Source organism: Archocentrus centrarchus, chromosome 9 (assembly GCF_007364275.1).
Source record: "Archocentrus centrarchus isolate MPI-CPG fArcCen1 chromosome 9, fArcCen1, whole genome shotgun sequence".
Lineage (NCBI taxonomy): Eukaryota > Metazoa > Chordata > Actinopteri > Cichliformes > Cichlidae > Archocentrus > Archocentrus centrarchus.
Genome location: NC_044354.1, coordinates 19115079 through 19137189, shown reverse-complemented (window position 1 = coordinate 19137189; position 22111 = coordinate 19115079). Strand labels below are relative to the sequence as shown.

Here is a 22111-nt window from a genome sequence, read left to right as displayed (position 1 = left end):
ACTTAGTAGAACGTGTACCTTGTATTAAAACTTAAGGTCTTTAGACTTGGCTTTCGTATGGACATTACTTTGGCAAGTACCACTCAACTTAATATTCCTTCAGATGAAGCACACCCTCAGATGACAGTAAGACTAAGTGGCACAAGTGGCTTCAACCAGAACACGCACAACACAACAAAGAGCCTAAGGCCCCCAAATACCCCAGATCCCCATCTGATCAAGCCTCTGTAAGATGTACCTGAACCAGCCCACTCCAAAAAGACCTCAACCAGCAACCCACAAGACCTGCTGCCAGCATCCTATGACTGGGTTTTTCTCCAGACTCTTCTAGGTGTATTGACACACTTTTATCAGTCTGTTAGTCAAGACATGCACAAACATTGCATTGCACCCATACAGCATTTACACTGTTTAAACCAGCTTGCTAGTATTAGCTGACAGTTTAGGCCTTAGTCACACAACCTCGGGTCACTAGGGAAAAACGTGTATTTCCCAAACAGTTGGTGAGTGATTGCTGGAGTTGTTGGTCATTGCCTGGTAAAATCAATTGCTGAAGAGAAAACTTCAGTAAGTGCAGTGCAAACAAGAAATGGACAATGTTCTGTTCGCCTTCAAAGTAAAAATTGTGCCTTACTGCATGAAACCAATATTTCAAAAGGTACTTTTACTTAGCAGGTGAATGGTCTCAATTTCCAGTTTGCATCACACTTCAGGTATACCACTCAGCAGTTTGTGAGTGCTTGCAGACAAGAACCCATCTTCAAAGCAATACTGGTGACTGCAATGACCTGCTAACAACCAAAGCAATCGTAAAGAGGTTTTTGGTGCAGCACTGTATACCTCTGAGACTAATTTCATTTTAGGGTCTGCTTGCAACCTCCCACAATAACCTGCCAACCAGACACAAAATACACTTTTCTCTAGCAGCAGGCTGGTCTTTAAGCCTTTATCAAACCATTTCAGAGTGACTGCTAGAAACCTACCAGTTAGAGAACATACACTTTTCTATGGTGACTGGTAGTTGCCAGATGGTAGCCAACCGGTCTCTAGGCCAGTGTGACCGAGGCCTTAGAACTTTGCTCTGTTGCCCAAATACGGTAGCTTCTGCCTCCCCCAAAAACAAACAAATAAAGCATAATCCTGGAGCAGACAAAACACAGTGACTACGTCCATCTTTTTCAGACTTAGATATACTTTTAGTCTGTGGTCAGGTTTTGGCACAAGAGGGATCCACACACAATAAGGCAGGTGGTTTTATTGCTGTGGCTGACAAAAAAAATTACAAAATAAATAAATCTTTTGGCATGCTTTTAACCATTTTGTGGGCAACTACCAATATGATGTATTAATTTACAGATATTAGAGATAAAACCATTTGATTTTCTATTTTATAACAAGTTTAAGTGGATGAATGCCCAAGTGTGTTGTTTATATGTAAGAAAGAGCTTGGAACAGTACAAAAAAAAAAAATATATGAAGTATATCACTCTAAAAGATAATCAAGCGTTTGTCCACTTTACACACAACAAGCAGAAAATGACTAAATAAAGTGAGGGCAGCTGTTTCAGATCAAGACCCATGAGAAACATTGGGGACAGTGCCAGCAGAGGAGTCTTCAGTCTGGCTCCAACCAAGCCACTGTGCATCATCATTACCACCCTGAAGCTTCAATTACAGGGCACTGGCCAGCAGCACATAGGAGTGATGCCTAGAGGAGCTCATATTTGGGAAGCCTGTTGCTGCTGTAAGAAAGTGCTGTAACTGCTCATTCACCGTCTCCACCTCAGACATTACTGCTGAACTACAATGAGGCGGGGGACACCAGACATCCTGGGCTGGGTAATAATCAGAGCTGTGTATAGTTTTTCCTATCCAGCAGTGGGCACTGGTGGAGGTCCTGAGCAAAGGCCTAAGGCAAAGAGTAACCTACTCGTTATCCACTGTCACTGATAGATCCCTGCCTTGTAATTATGTATGAGCAATGGTGCATTACTGTGTACACATTCTGTAACAAATAAAACACAATATACGGTAGAACACAGGACATCTTTTTGGATCAAATATCATGTAATTAACATTCTTCACCTTTTTTATAGCTTCATATCCCACTGCCCCTGCTTTATGAAAGGTCTTATATCTCAGATTACAGTACTGGTTCCAGTAATGATACAACTAAAACAATGAGCTGAACCTGTACGTCTAAAAGGTAATCTAACTGTATAAAAGATCAGTTTATTTCATCTAAATGTAGGTCAACTTCATTGTTTTTTCCCCCCAAAATAATGGTGCAAAAGTCTTGCAGTCCATACTGCAGTGTGCAAGTCAAGCTCGTTTTTCTCAGACTTCTGTCTTCTACATAGAAATTTGTGGAATAGGCTTACATAGAGAAGCATTCGATAACATGGAGTGAAGTGAGAGACTCTTGAGATAATGGTCCTAATAGCTCATTTACTCTCTATTAATTTACTATGGCCACACACACACACACACACACACACACACACACACACACACAGACTGTACAAGATTAGAGGCCAAGCAAAGAGCAGAGAAAAGGAGAGAGCAGCATGACTTTAAACATACAGTAAGACATACACACTGTCAACTACCAAACAACAAAACCCACACCAGTTTTTCACTTTATGCCAATGAGATTTAAATTTCCAGCTTCAGTTCTCATTCAGCGGCATTACCAAGAAAGAATTGACACTGAATGAGGGGCATTCGGATACGCCACTGATTGGACAAGTATACTGAGTGCTTCAAAACATCTTTGACACAAACACATCATGGAACAATTATTGAGTGCTGCAGTTTTTGTTTAACAAGCATAAATGATTCCTGAAGTGCAGCACATGATAAAATGGGCCTAAACATAGCAATGGAGTAACAGCATAGTGAATACTTTTAGTGAAGATTTTCAGACCATCACAGAAGCTAAAAAGTGGTCTCACATGATCTAGTGTAGGTGGCCTGAGAGAGGCACTCACCTACACTCCTACCAAAACTCAATAAGTAAAGAATATGTCTGCGTAGTGTTTTATACACAAAGGGGCGTTATGAGCAACACTTTTTTTATCCCTATAAAATTCCCCACAAGGCTCCGACTGAATCAGCATATCAAGCTCATTAGACATCTGGAGTTCATTATGGCTGGTCTAAAAATCACTGGACTTTCAATTCATAGTTGGCCAGATGACTCTCTTCACATGCGGTAAGGAAAAAAAAAAAAGGGGGGGGGGGGTTACAGTAACAGTCAAGACAAGCTAGATGTAAACAAGACTTCTGATCACATTTTTTATAATAAACTTTTACACTTTTTTTTTTTTTTTTTTTACACTTCACAATACACAAAAATGTTTTCACAGCATCACAACAATATATTCCACTGTCATTTCACACAGATGTAAACCAACTCTGCTGAACAGAGTACTATGACCATTATATAGCAATGGAAAACTGCCACATACATTTCAAGAGGAATGTCTACAAATGACTGTTGACCATAAATCAAAAATGTCAGCATTTATGGTGTGTCAGCACAGAAGAATTATTCTCCTGTGTTCACTGCAGATGTCATTTTAGCAACCTAACAACTATGATTTATGATCACCAAATCCAGCGCTGGTAATCACTACACTGAAATGTGGGTGTTGTCCTGTGTAAAACTACAGAAATATATGCTACCATGTCTATTTTTGTTGGCACAAACATACCAAGGGGTACTTTATTCATGTCATTCCCTTGACAACAACTTTAGGAATGTTGACATTATGCTCAACCACCTTCATAAACAGCAACAACTCGTAAAAAGGCCCATCTCTTCTGGCCAACAGTTCTCCATAAAACTTTCAGAGCCATCTATCCCCATGAGTGTGCCCAGAGGCCAGCTAAGCTCAGGGAATCAAAAGTGTCCCGGTTTGCTTTTCCATTCCAGGGGAAAGAAAAACAGCTGTGCTGATCAATCAGTGGGGATGACGAGAGGCATGCTGCCTGTGGAGAGGCCACAATAGACCCCGAGCTTAAGGGCTACGAGTCCACGTGAAAAGGCCTCACACTGCCCGGTCACAGAGCTCACTGTGCAGAGAAGAAGAAAACATCCCTCCATCATGACCATGCAGCCAGCACTGCTCCCCAGACACTGGCGTGGCTGAGCACAGAACCAGCATGCCAAACCAAACAAGAGGCCCACTCACATCAAATCTTAGAAAGTGCATCATTCCATGCCACCATGATCATCTATCCATCATCTATCATATATACATATTTGCATTTAGTAACGGAAGAGCAGCTACTTCGGATGAGGTAAATTTTACTCAAATTCCCAAGCTCACTGATACGTTAATAACTTTAATTTTCATCCAGCTGTGTCTATAAACCTTTATAGACCCCCAGCTGTGGGGTCTATAAAAGGTTTATATTTTGACACCATTAAACATAAACTTGGTACTATTCCTGTATGCCAAGTCTTTATTTCTGCTCCAATGAGATGAGCAGTTTTGCGCTCAATTTCGACTAGAGAAGCACAACGCATTCTCCTGCTGTGACGACTGCCCTGCTGAGGAGGCCAATGGACAGAAATGCATGAAAGAGGATGTGGGGATTGGTACCTCCATCTTTAGATAAATAGCTCCATGACACGTCATAAAGCCAAGGCCACGCCACCAAATTTAGCACTGAGAGGAAAATTTTGGCCAGCGCTGGCACAAAACGGTGTGTCACCAGGCTGTAGCTGGCCATTCTACACTACGAAGGATATTTATAAAGCAACCTCACTGTCCCGGCACAGGATTGGGCAGCCCACTGAGGCAGCCCTCAGGAGCCTCAAAGTGCAGAAACTGCAAACCCAGACACGGAGCCTCGTCTTAATGGTCGAATGACGGGTCATGTCTCATGAAGAGCAGTTTGGTTTTGGCTCTGCTCAGTGCAACAGAGATCCCATTGTGGTCACTTCATGATGATATAAACAGATGCTCTGAATCATGACAGTGGCTGGCCAGTTCAGTAAGAAGCTTATGCCCAGACATCAAGGATGCATGAGGCATTTGATTCTTTTGTCACAACTGTGACTTCAAAGATATCGTAGTTTTTAAACACAGCCAATGATTGGTGGGTTCGATCCCCAGTCCCTCCATGTGCTGAAGTGTTCTTTGAGAAGACACTGCTGTAAATGTCAGGCAATCAGAAAGACAACACTGTCAAATAGCTGTGCATACAGGTGAAACAGATGCAAATTCAAAAACCTGAGGTGCTAAATAAGCGCAGACAATTTACCACTTAAATAGAAACCGTTTTGCAAACTTTTCCCAAACACAGGTTTCCAACATTCATCTCTAACACCACACATTAAATCTCTATCTTCTTTAAATCATCTTGTGTTAAAGTGGACAATCTACAATAGTTTCTTCAGGACACAATTCAACAATGTCAGTCCTTCCTGCAACAGGACCTTTAACCCACACCTTACGATTACATCATTATCCACACATCACCCTTCACAGCTGTTGATAAGGACGAACCCTATAGATTTAATTTAAAGAAAAAAAAAATAACAAAAACACAACCTTAATTTAAGTGGAAAATTGGAGTAATCGGGGTTGAAAAGAACATCACACAAAAGAGGAATTATATAGTCAAATTTAAAATGTCTGTTTTTAAACATCCATTTAAATCTTTTGATTTTGTCATACATGTGGGTCAGTCTGGTAATACCGTACAGGTGGTCTGAACTCCATGATGAAACACAAAAGACATGGCTGTGTTTGAAAGGTTCCTCCTTAGAGTGGTGTGGCTTAAGTAGTTTGGGAGTGTCCGCAGGCTCTCTGGTGTCCACTACACCCCACCCCAACCCCCGTCTTTTTGAGTTTCATCACACAACAGCAGGCCTTGTGACACAAGCGAAAAAGCAGCACCAGCCTTCCACAGCATCTGCCATCACAGCCACTATTGTATACAGGCCTTTTCTCAGGATATCCAACACCCTGGAAAAGAGCAGATCCTGTTGCGCATCCCACTCTCTGCACTCAGGGAGCCAAATCAGGAGTGGAAAAGCTTTTTAGGAGCTTTTCAGTGAGGTTGATCACCTGATACAGCAGCACTCTGCACCTCTCGTTTAGGACAGAGGCCCTTGTCACAGAGGCTCCACATCTCAGTGCTCAATGGGATGCTGAGTTCCTGCCAGCCCAAGCAACATAACACACAATGTACCCATGGCAGGCCTCTTCCAAGCCATCTCCCCATCAAACACTCTGAAAGAACTCCACTCACTAATCACTGTGCTGCAGTGGGAGGTTCATCACTGCTTTAAAACCAGGGTAGACATCTCTTGGGGGTCAGCCAAAACCCAAAACTCTCATCCACTAGGCTGATTTAACTCAAAGATACAGAATGAAGGGTTAAAAATAACCAAGAAAAGACTCCAAGAGGATGTAAGATGATGCAGATTCCAACTGAAGAAAAATGAAAGAATGAATATTTTTTTAAATGTTAAGAAGAATGGAAAAACGGACGACTCCATAAATACCACAAACATGTGAAGCTGTCCCAACAGGCATGTTGATTCCTAAAAGCTTGCCGATGGAGCTTTGAGCCACAATACAGCTCCTAATGTGTTTTTAGACAAGCCAGCTTCCAGTATTGTCCGCCGGGGTTTGTAGGTCACCACAATGGAACTCCACAGTGAGTTTTAGAATATGGTTGTAAATGCTGAAAAAATATTTGTGATTAATATGTCAAAGTGGCCTATGATGTCTTCAGTAAAATATGAACCTTTACTCTCATAAGAGTTCGCTATAATGATTAAATTGTGGAACTTAGTAGTGAAAATTACATTAAATTTACACACACTAGAGCTTACGCACTAGCTACAGCGGTTGTCCTAGTGTGTAAGAGCTCAAAAGTACCCCAACATGAGCCACTGGCCTTAATGACTGGAAGTGACACAAAGAAGAAAAAGAAAAAAAAAGAAAAAAATTTTTTATACTGGACTGCCTCAGCCAGCTGCTGCTCAGAAGGAATGCTCCAGTGTTTTGAAGTTCAAACCTCTGCATATTTATCTAACTCAATGTAATGTCCAGAGATATAAAAATGGATGGAATTCCTTGTGGTACTGCAAAAGGTCTTGAATGTTTTTTCCTGCTCTGTCATTTCACATGTTTCGTCTTCAGTGGGACCCATGCATGAGACTAAGTATGGAGGCATAGTTGAAATAGCTTATGATGAACTTTCCCACAACATTTTCTCTCTTTAATTCACTGAAGTCTTTCCAGACACTCGAGTCCCCCTGTTTTGGTTCTGTTGCTGGAATGGTAAATGGACACAGCATACTTTAGCTGCAGTCTTATGATAACCCCAAGTCTGTATTTTACTTCTCTCCACCGCTTACAGCCTACTGAGATTAATGAGTCTCCATTTAGACAACTAAAGGTTATGGCCATTGTTCTGATGGAAAGCAATCTTTTTTCTTTTTTTTGGCACAGGCTTTGAATGAAACCACTCCAGACCGTTGTTCATCTTAATGCCAGATATTTTGAAACAGTGACCTTTGTAGTTTTTACACTCCCTGCTATAAAAATGCCAAATCTTATCAGTTTCCTGCCTTTACTGTGAAGTGCAGTCAGTACACTGTCCACAAACCCTTGCAAGGGCACCTTCTGTGGCATCAGAGACAATTCAAATGGGAAGGTTGAGACTTTAGATACGTCATTCTAACAGACAGGGCTAGCCCAGTCAAAATAAATACTCTCCATACTGTGATACACAGTGGACAAAAATCTTCAGTTGTACTGTCTGCGTGAACTGCAGCCTAAAACTCCAGCTACAGATGAATGGCAGTCCAGGAAAATCTATGGCCTTCAAGCCAGGACATGCAGATAATGGTTCTGATTCACAAATACCATGAAACATATAAGGACAACCACAAACTGTATTTAGAAAACAGTAATTTCAAGTTTCTTAGCAACAACTGTCTCCATCTAATTAAGTAGTCTTTATTATAGAAATTCAGCGTCATTTTGTGGAAGGTGGAAAAAAAGACTAACAAAAGGTAAATAACTCAACTATAAACAGACTGTTGAAAACCTTCCAAACACTGAAACTGACCTGTGACAGTGGTCTTGACAGCCTCTTACTCTTCTCCTCTGGTGACCATGAACACAGCTGAAAACTGCAACACATGGACAAAATCAGTCATACATACCTATGCTTTTAGGTTGCTCAATACTTACACAGAGACATACGTCAACCCTCAGAAAATTTTCTGTACAATTTATGTTCTACTGTAGAACATAACACCTTTCATATCTCAGCATGTATTATGATATTTGACAATATTGCAAATAAATGAGCAGGACTGACTGAAAACAGTAATGTTATTGCCAATTTTACAAAAAGAAATGTGCAAATTAAGAGAAAATAGCCACTTTTGGTGAGTAACTTATCAATACATAAAAATATATTTTTCAAAAAGTATCAAGAGTCATACTGATATTATGATACAGATATATACACAGTGAGAGACAGAGGCAGGGTTTACCCACAGTGCCCACCTGAGTCACATATTCAAGTCCCACAGGTTTCATGTGGATAATAAGACAAGCTTACAAGCATCACATAAAATACAGATTCAAGGGCTTATAAAGGAAAAACAAACAAACAAATAGGAAGAATGGTAATTATTTTAACACTTAAATCGCATCCTGGACAGGAATCAGTCCATACAAGGAAGAAAATTTGATTTGAAATGTGGCCTACTAAAGGTTGCTCACGAGACTCAACAAATGTCCAAGCGCAGAGAAACTGTGGTGAATGTTCCACATTCTGCCTTTTGTTACCGTGAATGCAAACGGAGGAATGTGATATCCTGTGCATATCCTTTGTTGCTACAGCACAATCCCATGGCTCCACTTTCTGCCTGTTATTCCCATACCTATTGACTCGCCTGTTGCAGAGTCAAGAGAGCACTTGCTGCAACCTTTTGTCCAGATACAAGCCAAACAAGCCTATTTAGGAAGTGAATGGTTGGCTTTCTGAAGAAAAAAAATAAAAAATAAAAAACTACATTGTACACCTAAAATGTGGAGCTCTAAAATCTCCTTTTTTAGACTGGTAATGCTCAGAGAAATGCTTTGAACTTGCTGTCAGAGTGCATATGCGTGCATTCAGACAATTTATTGTTTGCTTTTGTTACACGACAGCTGAAAGCAAACTCCAGAAAATTCTGCAAACTACGCAATTTTGCATGTCAAAAAGCATTACATAGAACCTGATGTGCCACAAAATCAAATGTGGACTTGCTTGAACATGAGGTAGGACACTACCTCTTATTGATGGTTGGCGTCACCCTCTCCATCCTTCCATCAGGGCTGGCAGGAGGATCTGGTGAGTAGGGTCCTGGAGATCGTGACACCGGGCTGGAGATGGTGTACTCTCTATAGTTTTGGTTCTCATCTCGATTCACTTTTACCACTTCCTACAAAACATCACATCAGAGGAATGTTATTGCATTAGACTCTGTTGAACATGATTTGCTCTTTACTCCTGTGCCTTGCAAGCTGTAAAAGGTTCAACTGAGAGGTACCTGTGAGAAATGCCACCACAAAAACATAAATATATCATGTCAGACTTTCTATTTACTATCACTACATCTTGTTTGAGGAGCTCTGGGGCTCAATATGACTTCAATAAAATATGGATGCTAAAATACTATAAGGCTGTGCTTCTGTTTATGGACAAAAAGTAAACAGATGTGTGATGCATGCTTACTGTCAAGATACATTTACATATTACAAATAAACCGGGTACTTGTGAGCAATATCAATTTTTGAATACAAAAAAAACAAAAAAATTACTGCAATTCTGGACATTATGATGTCCACATGTTTGATGTCTTGTCCACAAGACATCAAACATGTTAAAGTTCTCTGTAGTTTCAGCACTGACCTGGAACCGTCCAGTGAGCTGTTCAAGAGTGCCATTGGTTTGTCCAGTGCCAGAAGTTTCAGGTCTTAAAAGGGAGAGAACATCAAATGCGGGGGAAAAAAATTAATTTAAAAAAATGGTAATTATGGAGGAGTAAAATCAACATAGAGAGAGATAAAGCAGTGAGAAATGTTTACTCAATATAAAATTACCTTAAATAAAAAATATGTATATTAAAATTTGTCTAAATGACATTCTGGACAGTCAATATACTCAAACTATGTATTATGTTCATGAACATAATACATACTTTGTTTTGCTAAGGAAAAAAAAAAAACCCAAACTTTTAAGAGTCACAAGTCTATGGAAAAACAAAAACAACAAAAAAAAAAAACCCTTTAACATCTCATTTGTTAAATGTTCTGCCAAGTGTCCACCATTATGTTGCCATGAATCTTCTAGATTACTGCAGAGCCTTCTTTCCAAAATATTCTCTTGATCTCTCTGCAGCTTTTCAAATTTTGTTTTTCTTTCTTGAACAGAAGACACATTCTAAGCAAGTCCATCACTGACACTGGAGGGGAAAATGTGGGTAGTGGAAGCGCCAATGCAAACACACAGTGCCCCCTTGGCTGCAGGGCCAGAGGCTGCCTGCCTCTTGCTTGAGCCCGAGGTAATGAGGCACACAGGAAGGCCTGGATGCCTGTGGTAAATCACCCAGAAACACACCTCTAGTGGCTCTGGCTCCACATATTGTGTGGAGAAGAGATGGCAAGAAGACAAAAACTGATCCAGTCCCTGTAAGACATTTCTTCCCATAGGAGGGAGTAGGCCTGAAAAACTCATTACTTCCACTTTGTAGTATGTATATCAAACACCAGACAAAGCTGTGGTCTACGGACAGTGAGAAATCAGATGAGGCTGTAACCAATGACCTGGGTTCACGGGTCTCATTTACAGAAGAAGAATTAGTGGTAAAAATACTAAGTGTGATTCTGAACCACAGAGATGTAAAACTGACCTAACGTCAGCATCTGAAACCCTGTCCTAAAATAACTGTTCGCATCAGAAAATTTAAAATGTCAATTTTAAGAATACCATTCTGACAAATGAACCAAAACATTTAATCTACAACTAGATCTGAAAAGGATTCAAAGCTGCAATAAGCAAAAGCAGATTTGTGTGTTGGTATGACACTACCCTCCTCCCAATCATTTATATTTGTAGAAATAATTTTTCTCTGCATTCAAGAACTCTAAACATGCAACCTGAATATTTTGGCTTAAAAAAAGAAAGAAAAAAAAAAAAAAAGCAGGAAATTTCTGAATAGGTGATAAAAACTATCCCATCATCGAGCCAGGAGTTGCTCCATGAAAGATCTGACAAAAGGTGTCTGAACATTAAATCATCCAGCAATACAAAGGCCACAAAAAGAGGTTATAAATAAAGCCTGTCTATAAAGCTTTGAGGGTCAAAAATGAAATGGGGTAGCTGCTTCTTTATTTGAAAACATAGTCATTTAGCAGTGTTTGGGATTAATGGACCAACAATAAACCGCTACTTCAGTATAAAGCATCAGACACAGCTAAAAACATTTTTCTGAGTATAGGCTGATTCCAGCTTCAGTGGGTACCCACATCACTGCTGGTTTGATGAGGACAAACTGCCAACCAGATGCTAAACTGGACGGAAAGTGCTGTCAGCTAAGAAAAGAACATATGAAACATTAAAAACTTGTGCCACTCAATTATTATCTAAAGAGACCTCCTCTAACTCTTTTGAATTATGCTCAAAGTGCTAAATGAGTAGAATTAAAACAAGAGCCTTGGTGTAAACACTGACAGTTAAAAGACCGAGTGGCACCGTCTTGGGCAGCAAAGGAGCAACGCTGTTGTTTCTGGCTTGGCAGGAGATATGAGGTCAGAAGGGAAAAATTCACTCACATGGACGTAGGACATCCAAAAAGGAAGTATGTGGAAGTCTGTGTGTGGAAGTGTGTGTGTACATGCAATAAGAGAGATAAACAAGAGAAATATGATGGGAAGGCAACTGTGACAACAAATAAGACCTTAGGGAGGACCTTTAATCAAGCCAGGAGCAGTGCTGACTCAAAGGAGAAGTTTTTTTAGTTCTCAACTCCTCGTCATCCAAACAAGGCAAATTTCAAAGCAAAGTTTATTAAGAAGAGCCAGGGAAGGGAACAGAGTGGCTCTGATACATGCTGGCATTTCCCCTGATTATAATCACTTGTTTTGTTTGTACAATGCTTAAAACCGGTGTAAAGAAAGATGGAAGCTGGGGAGACTGTGGTCTTGGCACAAAGAGAAAATTAGAGACATGAAAAATACTTATATGTGGGACAATGCAGACTGCGCACGGCTGTATTGCATGGTACTGCCCTTTGTTTATTTTATGTTTATAAATCCAGGATAAACATATTCACAAAAAAAAAAAAAAATGCCATTGCAGCTCAAATGTTGTCTGAATGCAGATCTGCATGTCAGCATACCTCTCCACCACCAGCTGCAGATTGGTCTTGGAGTTCTTGATCTTGTTCTGGGCCTCTGCATTCAGCATGTCAGCCGTGTTTTCCCCATTGATCTCCAAAATAATGTCACCGGGTTGCAGGTCTGCCTGCTCTGCCTTCCCACCCTCATTGACCTGTTGGACAAAGGTATGAGCTCTAATTAAGTCCTAGCTCCAGGTATTGAAAACACTTTTTGGAAGCTATCCATCTAACAAGCATAGACACCTTTGACTTATCTTATGGTTGTGTGTATAACTTGACAGTGATTGACATTTAGGACAACAAATGAGTAAATGAGAAAGGTACTGAAGAGTTGTCTCACACTGTTGTCACATTATTAATCCAAATGTCTACGCCGTAACTCAGCCCTCAGAAATGCCATCGAACGCCGCAGGATTTCCCAACAGCGGTCAACAGCAGATGAATTCATGACACTCTTGGGGAGAAGCCATTAGTGTGACTATACTTGATGGGCTGACTACTCTGACCTTTGCAACCAGCCTCACCACGTGTCAGAGTCAATGCTATACCCCCACATCAGAGGGAATTCCACACTAATGGGCTGAAAATATAACGTCCAAGCCACCGCTCTCAGCTTGGTTCCTGTGACCCAGGCATATACACCCAACACACAGGCCTACTAAAACTAAAGCTTAAACTTCAGTGGAAAGTATGTCATTTGCCACAAACTGTGTTGCCTCACAGTTAAAAACAGAGGCAATAAAACAAAGAATGGAAAGCAAAATGAATAAAGAGCCTATCACTCTTTGCTGCCTCTTTCAAGGCAAATGAATGTAGAGTAAATGCCAGTTATAGGCTGTTTGTCCATTTAGCCGGCCAGAGGTACCAAGTCCTGTGGGCCAGCTTGAGAGGCAATTAGGTGTTGCTGTGGTAACCCACAGTTTTGCTTGCCTTTTCTGATCAGGACATGCCTGGTTTCACATAAAATGAGATCAGCTGGGGGATCTTTTCCCAAATTTGTGCTCAAGAGAAACAGGGGCAAGTTATCTTTACAGCCAACAGAAATAAAAAGAGGGCATCCATGGCATTTCTCTGCCAAGCACCAGCCACTACAGGGGGTTAAACCCTATGGCTACATCACTGTTTGGTAAATATAGTGATGGTTTAAGACAAGCTGCTTCACACGCATTTTTCAAACCCATTTCAGTAATTACTTTTTTGTTCAATAGAGAATTCTTGTCACTTCACAGGATCCGTTTGATATTTGAGACAAGCAAACATTCTGGTTTTGTTTACTGGATAGCAGTAACAGAATCAGACCCATTATTCATAAGAATACTCGTTTTTCCTAGAATAAGCTGCTGAGTGGGGCCAAACAAAGTGCTTTTGAAGTTTAAGGAGCTTAAATCTCCAGCTGTTTGAAGCATGGACGCCTCGTCATGGCTCTCCCATAAATTATCCTTTATGGTCTGTGGGGAGTCTCAGTGAGGACGGCCCAAAAAAAATAAAAAAAAAATAAAAGCAGGCCGAGGTGCTGATATAGCACCAGGATGCATGGGTGAACAGGGTGTCTCTGGCATGCAGAAGTCAGTTTGAGCAAGTTTCCTGGATGTGTTTACTGCAGAATCTCTGCTTACAGCAGGAATGTTTCCACTTCTTCTACTCCATCTGACTGGGAAAGTATCAGTAAAAATAAAATACACATTAAAGTGCACAGATGCACACTGTAATGCATAGTCTCACACATTTACGCTTTGCTGTAACTCAGGAACCCCTCACCTCCCACTTTTACTGTAATCAGCGGTTTCCTTCTAATGCAGTCTACTTCCATTCTATTCTAATGGTCTCAGTTGTCAAGGAAATAGGTACGCTGCAGCAGCGGACATAAACAAAGACAAGAAAAGAGGCGTAGCAAGTAGGAAGCTGACTGCATGACATAGCATTCCAGTCTGTGTTTTGACAAAAACAAGGTTATGGTTCGATAAGGTGTGACAGGGTTCAGCGACAGGGCTGATATCAACGATTACCTTTGATATAGTTATGGCCTTCTTGAAATCTCTTCCTCCATATATTCTGAAGCCCCATGGTGAAGGACCAATCAGGTTCACTGTTAGTGCCATTGAGAGATCAGATCACACACTCTTGTCAAAACTCTGGGGGGGAAAAAATAAATAAATCAGTTATGAAATGACACGTTTGAGTTGGCCAGGTTCAATATACAAATCAACAGGAGAGGACTGAACATTTGCACAAGAGGCCTTATCTCCAGCAGAACTTCTTTCACTGGCCTAAGTCCTCTCTAACATAGATTGTACAACCACATCAAATAAGAATGAGAAGAATCTGAAATCAAATTTACATGACAAACATTTCTGAAGTCTCTATAGAGCTGAAGAATTTAAGACCAGGAAAACAAGCAAAAAAAGCCATGCAAACAGCAAACAGCGTACAGCGTACAAGCTAAGATTTCACTGTTAACTGTTGCTACGGACTACTGTATATAGTATAGTATGAGTTCATATTTAGTACAGTTGCCCCTCAAGACATGTACATGAGAACACAGTATAAACCCACTCATCAAGGCTCTGTTACAGAAATCATTTTGTAATATTAAATATCACAAAATCACACTGTTTAAAAAAGGAACACATTACCATAAGTAAGTTCTGTCTGCTGAAACTAAGGACATCTGGCAAAAAAATATTGGGTATCCAGCTCCATGTTGCTTGAATTTTACTCATTTTATTTTCTATATTAAAGATATTCAACATCAGAATTCTCCTCAGTCTATCTCCGTTTACTCAAAGAGACAGGATGGCAAAGCCGCTGCAACTGCAAGATACTGCAGAGTAATCAGATGTGTTACAAAACATAAAGCCAATTGTCTATATAAATGAAAAGTGTCTCAATAAACACTTAAGTATATAATTAAAACCTAGCACCAGTTAATCAGCTAAACTAAGTTACACAATTCATATGTACACCATCTTCTGAAATATTCTTGGGCCTAAACCCAGAGCAGAATACTTTTTAGAGCATTAAAACACTTAAGCTGAGCTCCTTTTTTCACTAAACGGTGTCACGTGATTCACCTACAAGTTTTCTCAGGCTCTGTTAATGGACTGAAGCAAGTCTGTAGTATGACTTCATCTGGAGACAGAGCTCTGTAGCGTGATAATGCGATGAAATGATAAGCACTTAAAGTCATAAAAACATCAACACATGCACAGTTCAAACACACACACAGCTGCAGTGTCTGACTGAAACACATCTCACAGAGAAAAGGTGATGAAGACATTAGCACAATAAGTAATATATAGTTGCACACGCAGCTCATGACATAAGCCATCTTAAGTATAGACCTGTGCTCTTTGCTGTGTGTTTTCTTCTTGAGAACTTTTCTAATCTCTGTTGCTCAGTTCATAACATAAGGCTCTGGAAATAAACACAGAAATGTACATTTTGAAGTTGACAGTCAGCTTTCTATAATGACACCATTGATGTTTTTATGACAACTTTTTAACCACAGTATTTTTTTTAGTTCAGTGAAAATTCAAGTCACATAAACAGAGACATAGTGCAGATCAGCATACTTCCCACTGTCTTTAGCGCGTCAAATTGCCCACTGTGACTGTATCAGCAAATCATCTGATGAGGTCTAAAAAAAGACACTAAGATATGAGCAAACTATAGCACTTTATACACTGCGCGACACTGTATACCCTGAGACATCTATTTGCCAACTACATGGATTCTCATCTTGTGTAATATTTCTCAATGTACCAATAAAATAAAGTAATAAAATACTGCTAGCGATTACATAATTGCACAATACACTTACCACAGGCCATGAAAATATGAGTAATAGGCAGGACAAGTCAAAAATCACAGAACCAAGTAAAGTGGATCTAGGACAGCAACCATGCTGTTCCCCTAAACCCCTGCAAACACTGGCCCACTTCATCGTCCACACATTCCACAAGTGTTTGGGACAAGCAATGCAGACCTAGTTACTCATTAACAGTCTGGGCCAATTAACAGGGTTATTGGGCTCACCATCATTAGTGTCTCTTAATTGCTGTGGCGTCCAGGAATAAGTGCAGTTGTGATAATGACAGAGAGCTGCTGTCCAAAACTTTCCCAGTCTCCGGGGGTGTCAATTAGTCTCTACAGCTACTCCTATAGAGAGGCCATTATCATATGAGAAACCTGCTAATTCTCTGTGTAAACAGTGACTGTTTGCATCATACAAATGCTTGTGGCGCAAAGGGAAAGTATGGCGAAAGTCTGGGGCAGTGGAGAAGAAAGACAACACATTGTGGTGGTGAAGATAAGTGGCATACTCATCATGTGCTGCATTTAATTGGTCACTGATGAGCTTTTAAGAGACTGAACAGTTTACTGAAATGTCACTAGTCCACGAAATTACCGCTGGGCAGGTGTCAGCACACATAAAAGGTAAATTTTCATTGCTATTTTGGCAGCACAATTCTACACACCCAACACAATGAGAAGAATTCTAGTTATGAAGTTATTTCTATGGCTTGCAGTTCAGCACCGGCCAAATCAGCATGAGAAGAATAGAAACTGGTAGCTGTAGTGATCCCTCTCACTTCCAGCTAATGCCATTGACAGGTTTATGACTTAACTGTGCGTGGCCTGTCGTTACAACAAACAGCGAGATGTCATGTTTGACAGACACAAGAGGCAACATCATTTTCTGAACAGGTTCCAATTGGAAAACATAAACCTATCAAGAATTAAAACAGCACTGTAATAACCTATAATACATGGTGAAATTATTATTATTATTTTTTTTTTTTTAAAAGGAGGTGGATTTCCCACAATTAAAATTTTAGAGGCTATAGAAGCCTGTGCTGTGTGATACGAGAGATAGAGATGTATTATAAATGGAATTAGAGTGGGGATGACCAACAATTATCTGGTTACACCCCCACCCCAATAAGTGGCACTCCAGAGTCTATGAGAATTCAGCTAATTTTCATTCTAATAGCTGATTAGTTTCATAAAATGACTGGTTATTTATACCAATGTGCCCATTAACATTATGGCTTCCATAAGGCTGTGTGAAGTGTAAAGCAGCATCATCGGTGAAGAAAGGACAGTGAGTGGACTAGAGGGATTCAGAGCAGTCAAAGATGTTACGTCTTTACAAGTTCATCACGTTCTTCTCGTTCAACGAGTGTTTGACAAATTGCTGGAACCATCTCTGTTACTGGGAGGAATCTGTCCCACTTGTGAATAACAAGCAGAGTCATCAAAGTAAACTCTAACCCAAAGTTTTATTAATAACATTCTGAATGCTTCACATTCACATGCGAATTGGCAGAAACTGTCAGATATTAGAAGCATTAGCCGAACAATAATTTGGTGGAAGACCCTGCTATTGCACATATAAAGCGCACCTTTGGGGGACAGGTTAATGAGATGACCATATTGTCTGCAAGCTTGATTCTCCACAGGGACATTCATGATCTCTGAAGAAGGTTCCACCATGCCATGTACATTTTATATGTTAAAGGCTTCTGGCCACTTGCCACATCTATGAGAGACGGTGTCTACAGGCAAAAACAGTTATAAGAGGTATGAAGGGGTAGAATACATCCTTCATAATGTCAGATTCAAGACTCACTGCTGCTCCATGTAGAAAGCCTTTAGTGTTTAATGTAAAGTAGTTTTTGAATATATTGTTTGTATAAAACGCAAGAGAAACTAATAACGGACAGCGGTGTGCCTAAAACAGCAATATATTGATTTCTGATATTACTAATAGTCTACGCTGCTTTTTAAATGATAAACATAAAATGTTAATTATTTTTTATGAAGTTACTGTATGACATACATCATGAAACTCTTCTATCACACATAAATAGCTTATGTCTGCCACACTGTGCTAATGTTCTGAGAGCAAAGGCTCATGGTACCGCAGCCATCTTTGTCTCCGACTATAAATCAGACACATGCGAGTTTCAGTGTGCATACACTCCAACACCAACTGATATGCAGCCTATTTAGGAATCAAAAAGTAGTTATGAGCATTTAAGCAGAATGAAACCTGCTGACACAGGCCTGAAACTGTGTAATTTAACAAGTGTGGTATTACAATGACTCACCCTTGATGAGTCATTAACTTTTTTTATCAACACTGTTATGCCAACCAGTAGTCATGTTTACAGATGCATTAGTAGTTAATACTAAATTCATTAAAGAAAAGCAGACAGAACAAATTCTGAATGCAGCACAGGAAACCATTACCATCATTCTGTTTAACAAAGCTAAGTTGAGAATTAACACCTCATTTATTCCAAGGAATGAATACATTGGAAAAACAAGTTGTTACCATATGTACAGCACTGGAAATCAAATATTGATGTCAACTGTATGGCATTAGATTATCTAAACAGAAAGGCCTGTATAGTAAAGTGTCTGGCAGCCAAAACTGACCACCTACATAGGCTCTACACCTCTCCCTTTATCACCAGAATGCTTAAGTGAGACAGTTTTTCTTCTGTGAAAGCTGTGCCAAAATCCACTGGACCGAAATGAACAAGTGCTGGCTCTCCAACACGCTGAAAGAAAGGCTGATGAACATAGCAGACGCATACACTCAAGTGAAAGATCTTTCATGTGTTCTCTCTTAGAAGAACTATTGTGGCTTCAGGGGAATATTCTTGGTATGAATCACACACTTGTCAAGGATCTCACAGGTCGTCGTGCACTAGTGTGAACTTTCCACAGCTCATGTCATGTGTCACACAGTACACTGACAGGTCGGCACCTACCTGGACACACACACACCCACCCACTGATTAAAAAGGAAAAGTATGCAACAGCAAGCCTCTCCCTCGATCGAGTCGAGTAAAGTAACATTCAGTACATTCTCCACATCACACCCATCTGGTCAGATATATAGCTGCAATCACTAAGGAGATGAAAAAATATCAAACAATAACAAATGATGTCAAAAGAGGTGTTGGTTGGTGAATTTCTGTATTGTTATATATGGCTACTATGTGTCATCAAAATAATTATGGACTGAAACACACCTGAAGAATGGGTTACTCCCTTTCCAGTAAGATAACTTTTAAGGGTGGATGCTGCTAGTGGATTTCATCTTGTATTAAAGCCTTAAAAGCATTACTTAATGCTGGAGCCTCTAATAACATCCATCATTCCTTTCCGAAATGTGCTCATCACTTTGTGGCAGCACCAATATAGCTGACTGAATTGAAACTTATCACTTTGCATCCTCCATTTGTGGTAATGTTGGTGCTCTTCATATTTTACAGATTTAACTGCAGATGTTCAACAGTCAGAGTAGTTCACCACATCCTTTGCATGCATCTCTATGGCACCTCACAAAAAGATGCACACCAACAACTGTGTTGCTCTTTGTATGCCGAAGACACAGTTGCAACAAAGAACAGTCAAAACCACCCTTCAAAGGGCCCTGGCTCAGATAAAACCGAAAAACAAATTTCTGTAACAGACAGGATTTAAAAAAAAAAAAACAAAAAAAAAAAACACCACACTCATCTCCCAGACCAAACAGCTAAAACTGACTTCCTGTATGCACGTTCATCAGAGCTGAACAAAATCAAAGTCACAGCAACACAGGCTGATTTATACTCAGAACATAGACGAGAAATGTTCATTTGGCTCAGTTAAAACCTCAGTGCAATCGTAAAAACAAACAACATATCTTTCTGAGTTGGAAGTAATGAGCTGGCCCTTTCTGTGTTTTCTTAAAAAGCTGCCGCTATGCTTCAAAATTACAGTGGACCGTTTCTGGTTCCTGGATGGCTTTATCCTGTCAGAGAGTTCTCTCAAATAAAGCAAAAACCATCAGGAAACAAACAGTGAGAAGAGAGTATAAAGAGCACGCACATGAAAGGCAGCCAGACATAATCACAAAGGTTAAAGTATACAGACAGCAGGCATTGGAGATTTGAAAACATGATTGTTTCATTATAACTGCTCTGGGTTGCACTCTTAAGCGGTTTCCCCTCATCCACTCACACAGCCAGGTCGTTTTAAAACCACTTTAAGTGAGGTGAGAGAGAAGATAATAGCATCAGCAGCCGGCTAATGTGACATAAATACTGACTTAGAGCTTCCTGAGGTTGCACCTGGTTCAGCCCCTCCACAAATCAACCTGACTGCTTAATGTGCAACAACCACCCCGCTTCCCTGAACGCGGGAGGGATGGAAAGTCTACAGTAGGTGCTGGAAACATGAACACTGTGGGTTTAAGCTCTTTTATTCTCTTAGACTGACTTCCAATTTACACTCAGCTCACATATGCGTACCGTACACTTTAACAAGACACATATTTTGCATAAAACACGACTGTCTGGAGCTTTACTTCATTTTATATATAGTTCCACATAATTCTGAACAGATTTATAAGTTTATTGAAAAATATTAACTTATAATGACTGACGTTATATAAAAGCAACAACTCAAAAGAAGAAAATAAAAAAATTTTCCCACTCACCCCCCAAAATATTCCGGGAGCGGTAATTAAGCTACGTCAGTGAAATTAATTAGCTGCAAAGCTTCACAGAAGTTGAAACTCTTCATTTCGCTGTAACCACTTACCAAGGTGAGTGCAGTGAGCTTTAAGGTTCCTTCTCCACCTGTTGGAGAAAATAACAGCACTGGTCCCAGTTCACTGCAGTCGCCAAAAAACGAATATAAAGCAGAAAAGCTCCACAAGGCGCTGGTACTCCCCCGTGTCTGTGTCTCTGCCCTGTTGTGTCAGAAGATAGGATGGCACGCATGAACACGGATTGTGGCAGCGCGCGTAATGGTAGCACTGGTGGTACGAGCCCGAGGAGCCATGTGCCGTTACCAAAATAAAAGCGCTGACGAAGGCAGCGACACAGGGCGTGTCACATCAGGGAGGAGGAGCAGAGAGGAGTGGAGTGTACCGCAATCATAATTGAATAATTTATTTAAAAAAGAAAAAAAAAAGGGGGGGGGGGGGGGGGTTGCGCTGTGTGTTTCACACGCCACCTGCTGACGGAGCCGGGCACAACAGCACGCGCTCCGCTCAGCAGCTAATTGAGCGTAATGGCTTTCACCTGTGAGCAGGTCGCTGGCGTACTGTACCTTAGCGATGAGTCTGTTGCTTCTTTCAACGATTTTCTTTGGCAGTTGGCTGCTTTTTGGCTCATTTTCAGTCCAGTCCTTGTACCTGACAGATGAGTCAGTGTTGTGTCTACACATAGCAGACGACTTCATGGTTTGGGGCTGCATTTCAGCCAGTGGTGTTGGAGATCTTGTCAAAACTGATGGATTTATGAGCACAGAAAAGTACCATCAGAGTTTGATCCACCATGCAATACTATCTGATTGGCAACAGCTTCATTTTTTTTTATTTGGCTTATTTAGTAAATTTAATATCTAATTCTGCTCTTATACATTTCAGTTAACGCTACAGCCAAGCTTGTGCATGTTCTGCTGCATGTGTGGAGAAAGAGGAGCATGTTTGTGTTGGTATTACTGTGGTATTATTCACTGGTGCATTAATATATACATAAACAGTTAAATACAATCTCCGTCACCTTTAGATTCTAGTGTAATCCATCTTAGCTATTAAATATTATGATAATGGCTATTCCACAAAATAACACATGAACACAAGCTTCTTTCATTATCACTCTGTAATGTTTAATAAAT

General features: G+C 40.3%; 1 protein-coding gene across 3 annotated transcripts in view; it reads right to left on the bottom strand.

The window, feature by feature from the left end:
• The window catches only part of pdlim2 (PDZ and LIM domain 2 (mystique)), a 34815-nt gene extending 13550 nt beyond the window's left edge, over positions 1-21265 (bottom strand). Inside the window, exons 1-6 of one of the 3 annotated variants that reach the window (XM_030737500.1) lie at positions 21029-21265; positions 14434-14559; positions 12428-12579; positions 9940-10003; positions 9318-9469; positions 8101-8164 (exon numbers count right to left, since the gene is read on the bottom strand). In XM_030737500.1, the coding sequence (XP_030593360.1) occupies positions 8101-8164; positions 9318-9469; positions 9940-10003; positions 12428-12579; positions 14434-14526 (525 nt within the window). In that variant the 5' untranslated portion in view covers positions 14527-14559; positions 21029-21265. Of the gene's footprint in view, positions 1-8100; positions 8165-9317; positions 9470-9939; positions 10004-12427; positions 12580-14433; positions 14560-16247; positions 16363-21028 lie in introns of those variants that run through there. The other 2 variants (XM_030737501.1, XM_030737502.1) reach the window with 2 other exon arrangements.
• Between the last annotated feature and the right edge of the window lie 846 nt (positions 21266-22111).